This window comes from Sphaeroforma arctica (genome assembly GCF_001186125.1).
Source record: "Sphaeroforma arctica JP610 unplaced genomic scaffold supercont1.798, whole genome shotgun sequence".
Taxonomy (NCBI): domain Eukaryota; class Ichthyosporea; order Ichthyophonida; genus Sphaeroforma; species Sphaeroforma arctica.
The window spans coordinates 19,075-26,879 of NW_014039760.1; the positions used below are offsets into that span (position 1 = coordinate 19,075).

The 7,805-nt window shown below is 44.5% G+C and overlaps 2 protein-coding genes across 2 annotated transcripts; one reads left to right on the forward strand and one right to left on the reverse strand.

Annotated features, from left to right (window-relative positions):
• Positions 1 to 205: 205 nt before the first annotated feature.
• On the forward strand, positions 206 to 3,723 carry SARC_08654 (hypothetical protein). Its single transcript, XM_014297360.1, has 5 exons — positions 206 to 691; positions 1,133 to 1,373; positions 1,577 to 1,863; positions 2,099 to 2,434; positions 2,648 to 3,723. Exons 1-5 carry the CDS (start codon positions 283 to 285, stop codon positions 3,598 to 3,600), a joined length of 2,226 nt encoding a protein of 741 aa, XP_014152835.1. The 5' UTR covers positions 206 to 282; the 3' UTR covers positions 3,601 to 3,723.
• A 197-nt stretch (positions 3,724 to 3,920) lies between these two features.
• On the reverse strand, positions 3,921 to 5,984 carry SARC_08655 (hypothetical protein; the record flags this gene model as incomplete). Its single annotated transcript, XM_014297361.1, has 4 exons — positions 3,921 to 4,526; positions 4,984 to 5,143; positions 5,512 to 5,602; positions 5,760 to 5,984. The coding sequence occupies 4 exons, from the start codon at positions 5,982 to 5,984 to the stop codon at positions 4,406 to 4,408; spliced, it is 597 nt and encodes a 198-aa protein (XP_014152836.1). The 3' UTR covers positions 3,921 to 4,405.
• Positions 5,985 to 7,805: the final 1,821 nt, after the last annotated feature.

Sequence of the window (7,805 nt, forward strand, 5' to 3'; positions counted from 1 at the left end):
TAAAAATACAAATATAAATATATAAATATATATATAAATATATAAATATATAAATATATACACATACGGCGGAGAAGTCATACTTCAATTACGCTTATCATATTCGATCACGATCCACTACCAAAAGCCGCAAGGGCGGACACGTTTCTAAAATGAAATTGGTCCACTGCTCGACCACTTAGTCTCATATATATTAGCGAAGAGTGTATAAAATAATGAGCTTCGCCAGAGAATCTTAGCAATATTTATACACAACTTCATTCGAGGGGGCAGCCAAGAATAATGAATTCCGGCGAGGATACCCTGGCACCACAAAGTACGACCTCATCGACCACTTCAACGGATTCGATTTGCGTATCCGATAATATGGGTGTCTTGAGCAAGGATTTGGAAGGCAACAGCAGCAACGACGTTCCATCCGTGACTTGTTACAGAACAGCACATGTGTCTGCAGCTGTATCAGGTGACTATAAATCTGACGATGACGTAAGTGCGGAAAATGAGATCCGTGGCTTGACTGGTTTGTTCAAAGCTATAGATATAGATGACCCGGCAGCAATAGCGAGGATTGTTGTGGAAGAGGGCGTGGGTGTGGAGCGTTGTCATAGTGACGATATGTGCACACCGTTATATATGGCTGCATCAAAGGGCAGTGTCAGGCTGGTGGAATTACTGTGCCGATTGGGCGCAGGTATGTTTTATGAATGCTGTGTGTGAGCTCAGTATACTGTACTCGAAAATATACGCTTCGATTTCAGCTGGACCAGATTGATTCGCAGGTATGTATAGTTGGGTTTATGATCGCGTACTTTCGAAATTCGACGCCCTTTGCTTTCGGCCAGTCCATATATATCTGCAATATATTTTGAGTGGTCACGAACGATCGTTACACCTTTACAACTAGTAGCTTCAGTACGTGGAGTGTATGATGCTTTCTACGATTTTACTACAGACCGTTGCCATGCGTTTGAGATATGTATGTATAGTTCTCAATTCTTGTGTGAACATCTGGAAGGGTTTAAATCGGTTTGTTATACAGGCGCCTTTAAATTGTGTTGAACGTCATATTCATATGTTGCGAATGTTATATGGGTGCTGAAGCTTCATTGATAGCTGACAATTTACGTTCCAGATGTCAATTCAAAATCCAGATCGGTTGGGAATACACCACTGCACGTGGCTTCTTCGCTTGGGTTTGTACGTGTCGTTGAGATACTACTAGACAACGGAGCGGATGTGTCTGCAACGAACAATTTAGGACAGACGGCTCTATCAATAGCGTCCACACAGGAAGTCGGTGCCTATCTGACATGGTGGGAGTGCGAGGCCTCGCCTACGAGTTTAATAGCTGTCCCGTCATTCGTTGACTCATAGTAAGTGACACGATGGCTTTTGTGCAGTTGAGAAGTTGAATTTCATTGCGCTTGAAGATCAGTCACAGTATAAACGCGGAAGTAGGGCATTTATTTAGTGGAAAGCTGCACCTAGTTGCTTCTTGTGGCCAGCTTGTCGTTGGCATCGATGGTGTTTCAACTTCTCACGGTGTTTCACTTAATCAATGCGACATCCCCTGCAGTCGAACATGGGTCGTGCAACAGGCTGTCAGTGCAGTAAGCACAGGGCTCGCTACTGGACTGGCAACGCTACCAACAAGCACGCAGAGTGAAATCAAAAGCCGGGTTTCCAGTATAGATATGGAGATGCTCAGTTTCGCGGGTGTACGCGCTTATGTCGCTGAACGGCCCCGCCTGTGGCTACTGGGGACGCCCGATGACTATGAAGATGATCTGTATGCTGGGGCAGGAAGGGAATCGGCTGTGAGTTCTGAGATAAGAAAGTGGGAAACCGGCACCGCATTTACAGGTGAGTATCATCGTTAGTATTCCAGCACCAGCACTACATAAGTCAATGTTTTATTCCACTGATTCGTTTGCGCTGCACGAATGCCTCACTTGCACATCAGGACAATCTCGTACACAATATTGGCTCGTGTCGCGTACGCATAAATGGTGTGGTTGTCTCCAATGTGGAGATCAGCTCAGTCCCTGGTGTTCATCACTCGAATCTGAATACATTGCGAATTTGAATCTGGTCTCAGCTTCGACAAAGAGTTCCGTCGGTCCGTTGAATGGGCCAATGAATGCACAACCGACAATTTCTGAGAACTTTGAAAAGTCTAAAAGCGACAAGGGCAAATGTGATAAAGAAGATAGCGTTCTACAAGATCAGATATGTAAGGTAGCTATGCTCTTGGGGTGTGCTCCATCGAAGCTGCTCTTCTCGTCTATGGTCCGGAGTGACGGGAGTACAGCCGCCCACCTCGCTGCGAACATCGATGCGGAACGAGTATTGGAGCAGCTGTTTACTGTGAAAGGCGCTGAAGTGAAAGTGAATACGAAACGCAGGGATGGTCAGACTCCTCTACATGTTGCAGGTTTGTGATTTGGGGCGGCTGTTTTATTGCAATTGCACTTCTGTGAGCGTGTTAGCTGGCACAGTAGGTGCGTTGCTGGCGGCGTGCGTGGATTATAGTTGTAGCAATTGTTATGAACACATGCGCAACCCTTTTTCCTCTCCATATTTATCGAGTGTTCTTTGAAAACAGATATTTCTAGACTCTTATACGCTACCCCAATTGCTTCTACAGCTTACAGGGGCAACGCACATTGCTGCGCGATTCTCCTTCTACACGGTGCCAGCCTCAATACGCACGACAGCAGCTCGCGGACAGCACTCCATCTAGCTAGTAGTAGGGGACACGTGCACATAGTCGCAGTCTTGTTGAGACACGGTGCAGATGCGAATGCCCAGGATACCAATGGCAACACGTGCGCGCATGTGGCCGCTGTAAATGGCCATGATCGCGTGCTTGATGTGCTCGGTGACGAGGGCGCTGATGTCAATGTGCTCAATAATCAGGGCAAGACGCCGCTGGACTGTGCGGTAGCGCTGTCGCAGCAGAACGTGGTTGATTTGCTGAAAGGTTCGTATGCTGGGCTGCGTGGGAAGGAGGTGAGGGCGCAAGCGGTTAAGGGGGAGAGGGGTATGATTATGAGTGCCTTCGACAATATGATCGATGCTGCATACGAACGGCTTTTGCCAGACGCGGTGAAGAGTGTGTTTGCACTCTCTGAGACTATGAACAAACTTAAGGGGACAAGCAACAAGAAGGGGAAGGGCATGTCACAGATGCGATCGGCCACGGATCCGAGCGAGATAGAGAGGAGGAAAGAACGGGTCGAAAGGCTATTTGCGCGCACAAGCAGGATTTTGGTATTAACCATGGCAGTGGCTGTGAGTGTCGTAACGGTGGCTGTGAGTATGACTGGGATCTCCGTGATTGGTGTTAGTTTGATGGGTGGTGTAGACAACGAAACATTGATCTGGGTGGTCAGCGTATGCGTGGTGCTAGGCGCGCCTGTGGTCACATATCTCTTGTACAAACTATATGCGATGTTAAATGTCGATGAGCAGAGTATAAGTGCGCAACCCAGTTCTAGTGGTGTATCGTCATCGATCAGGTCAGGGAAGCAAACGGAGAATACAGCAAATATTCCTGCGAGGACACGACCTCGTTCCACAAATAAAGCGGTTAAGTAGAAACAAGGGTCAGGTGTGAAGGCATGTGTAAATTGTGTCTAAGTGAGAGGACTTTTTCTTTTCAGATCCGATACAGTTCAATTGAGCGGAAACCTCACAATGGGCACACAGGATTTTTTTTCTATTATAATTTATGAAAGTGCACAATCGATTTCACTTCATACAGAAAAAAGAGCGAGTGGATAAATTTTGAATCATATGTATACCGACACGTGTGGACTCGAGCTATGCGTTATATAAACAGAAGGGATCGAAGAGTTATATAAATCAGAAGGGATCGAAGATGGATCAAACTCTTGCATATTTAATCCATTCTCTGTTTGGGATGTAGCTTTCCATTGACATATGGAGTTTGATCATATACTTGCCGGACTTTCTGAGCATAATCCAGAGGATGAACTTCAAAACTATCTTTCCATGCATTCGAAATGGAAAGGTATTCTTCCGGTCAAAAACTGGTCAGCGATCCAAATATCTTTGCAGTAGGCAATTATATTCTTGACACGGCTGCGACAGATTGTGAAGATGCGCAGTGGCATATACTCAATGCGCGACACGCGACAGTTGATTTAATCCGGCGATCAAGCATTTAAACTTCTCAGGATTGTGATCCGTGTACTCGTCGATAGAAGACATCCGGTTTAAACCTACCCTGGCACAGGCAGAATGTTGGTGCCCAGGGATAGCTGATAAGTTTCAGTCATAGCCGTGTTTTGGCTTGCGGCCCCTACTACCGACTCAGTACGCCAATTCAAGTCGTACTTCTTCTCAGGTGCCAATTCTACGATGGGATTCGCTGCAATTTTCAGAAAGATAAGCAGCTATACGCTTCTTGTAGACCCCTCGCAGCGACATAGGAGTTGAGATGACCACCAGCAAGTGATGGTCCGGGCATGGACGGCCGGGTAACCACTTTCTCACCGATACTAGAATGTGGAGCAACGGGGAGGGATACCCACGATTTTTAGTGTGTAAGAAGGAAAGTACTGTATCAGGCGAGTACAATATATTAATTATACTTTTATAGTTGATCAGGATTGTCTCATTCATTGTACTTCCTGTGTGACTATCTGGTTGGCAGAAATGTCTGAGCACGCCCTGCAAGCGCCGTTACACGATCCAATAGAGCCATTCAAAAAAATACATTTGCATCGTTATTTGTAGGAGCAAACAAGAATATACAAGTACACAGATCCAAGTACAATATCTAGTGAAAACGGACCAGGCGCAGGCCAGTTGTTATGGAAGTAAATCCCCTAAACCTGGAGAGACTCCAGATAGTGTTGTGAAAATGGCTGCAATTCCAAGATGACAATCGAAATAGTTGACGAGGTAGAGCGAATCACACCTGCCAGTATGGCTGTAAAATATACGTTCGCATACCTGGGACTCTGTATAGCATCCTCCAGGGTTTTGAATTGATAGATGTGACCTTCTCTTGCACGGAAAGTCGCTTGTGGAGTTGGCGCATACATATACGGTTGTAGCCGCGCCTGGGGGATCGCTGCTCGCGGCTTGACAGCGTATGTCTTGGGTTGCGCAGCTATATTGAACGATAGATATTCCATTTAAATAAGTCATCTCTACAGCGAACTAGAATACATCAACCTCCACTTTATCGATAATTATGTGTATTGCGGGAAATTCGAATTTGAATCCCCAACTTTAAACAGCTGATATTACCGCTACATCGAGAATCTAAACATACGCTTCTATGAAGTGTAAAGTATTCCATCCTGCAAGATACAGAACGCACATATGTACGATTACCGAGTCTTGTGAAGAGTGCGATTTGTCATTACACACACGCTAGCGGTTAGTACACAACGCAGCGAGTTGAAACATACTCGAATTGTGATTTATCCACACGTATATATAAACCCGCTTCTAAACAGGATTTCAATTACAAACCTTTGACTTGTGCCGCACGTTGTGTCTTCTGCCTCTTGGCTTTCTTGAAATTTTCGATTACTTCGCCTGCTCTGGATTCGTCTACGGCTGCCTGGTGAAATCGGATGGGCGCATATGGTGAGGTTCGAATATGCCGAGCTCATTTTTGATAAACAACACCAATTGGTTTGCTAGTTGGCAGGTACAACAGTGAAAGATGGCGGAAAGTGAATCGACACCTCAGCTGGAGAAAGTATCACGATACTTACGAGTTGCTGCATCAACTGTTCTTTGTCCTTCTTCTTGTTCAGTTTTTCCTGGTCGATTTCAGTGAACGCTTGCTTCCATAGTAGTTTTTTCCTTAACTCCTCTTCCTTCACTTGTTCTCGCACCAGTCTTTCTTCATCTTCCTGAGGGTGAACAGTCAAATTGGCTTTCGTGAAGTGGGTCCACATACCAAGAACATAAACGTCTGGGCGAGCAGTAACGCGCATCTTCTGTTATAATTCTCTGAGAGAACAAGCAACAGATCCATGAAAATGTAGGTATGGGTAGTACTTATGTTTACCTTCCTGCTGCGATTGCTTTGAATCAAACGTTTATTCTCGACTCTGTTCTTATCTACCAAGGCCTTCGTTTCATCGATATTAATCCTATTTACCAAGTTGTATACTGGAGTTGTAAATGTAATTCACGGTCAGTAAAATGAAGCGAACGACGTCGCTTGCAAACTAAGTGTACAAGGCGCTAGATAATAGATAGGGCAGCAGTGTATTCCACCCACCCGTAACAGTTGCGTACAAGTGAAAAATTGTTCGAGCACTCGTAATTAATTTCAAGCAGAAGCGAATTATTCGAACAAGGAGACCGTAAACAAGGCCAATCTGATCAAAACGAATACGGCATTTGACATACTTATATCTTCAATGTCTTCTAGATATTGGTTATAGGCATCTAAGCTTTCGAAGTCATCTCTAGTTTTATTGAACCTGTATTAATGAATCCCAAGCAAAAAAAACAGTGTGATATTAAGAGCATGATAATGAGTTACGCAGGCAACAGGCAGTGACGAGAGCATTTTGTCATACAATTGTCTACAAAGGCTACCAACTGACATTTAGACTACATCAATAGTTTGCTACCGGCAATGAAGGTGTCACACTTTTAGAACTTACTCGTTTACAATGTGTTGGCGCACCTGTATCTCTGATTGCACAGCAGTATCCTCATATATCTACCAAGATAGAATAAGTAAAATTAAATCGTTGCCGCTCGAAGTGGTAGTATTCAGATTCGTCACTATTCGCGATGTAAAGAAGTCATGCAAGCTAATCACTGGTATGGCAAATTGAAGTTTTTGCAAAGCATACAGTAAGCGCTTCACAAGCTATAGTGAACAGCAGCAACTCTGGAAGAAGAGAGAGAACATGAATAATACCACCAGCCCATTTGAATATCGAGGATATGAATTTGTCATCTTAAGCTCGCAGGCATATCGCCATTGTAAAACTGGAAATTCCAAGCGGACACACGTCCCAGACTGTTCGCGCCCTGCTCGAAGATTTGACAGTAAACGCTTCACAAGATATATGTATATAACCGCAGCAGCGCTGGCAAAAGAGAAGGAACATGAACTTTAACACGCACCCAGTTGAATATTGAAGATATGAACTTGTCCAATACAGCTCGCAGGCATATCGCAATTGTGAAACTGTAAAATACAAGCGGACACACGTTCCAGACTGTTCACGCCCTGCTCAAATATATGCACTGCAACGTTCTATCGGCTCTGCCTCATATGCAAGCCACTTATGCAAGAGTAAAAGATCTGTAACGGCATGCCATAATCATGGTGACTCACGAGTACCCCCAAGGACAGCTTGTTCACGCGCACCTTTGAACAGTGAGCAGTAAACCCTAAATTTAAACACCGTTTACAATCCACGCACCTGAGTCACAAAATTTGACTGTCGCAACGTTGTTCCGCAGCCGGGTATGTAGCACTGTCCAACACCTGTAGCTCCCATTAAACGCTTCATACAATGATCGCATCTGCACAGAACCATACAACATGAACGATTCACCATCATACTCGATGTACCCCAGCAAAAAAGAAAAGTTCTGCGCGTATGCCATAACATACAGTAGAAGTCTTTACATCGTCCATTAGCGAGCAGCGTCTAAACTGATCTATCCTCACTAACGTATTTCATAAATACTAAACTTGCCACGAAGACAAACAATTCATGAAATAAACTAACGGAAAAACAGAGAACATGTTAATACATCAACTTGTACATACTTGTAAAAGTAAC

Excerpts from the sequence above, each read along its gene's own strand:
- SARC_08654 (XM_014297360.1), top strand. The coding sequence starts at position 283 with ATGAATTCCGGCGAGGATACCCTGGCACCACAAAGTACGACCTCATCG. Across the intron at positions 692-1,132 it reads ACTGTGCCGATTGGGCGCAG|ATGTCAATTCAAAATCCAGA; the intron begins GTATGTTTTATG and ends TTTACGTTCCAG. Across the intron at positions 1,864-2,098 it reads AACCGGCACCGCATTTACAG|CTTCGACAAAGAGTTCCGTC; the intron begins GTGAGTATCATC and ends ATCTGGTCTCAG.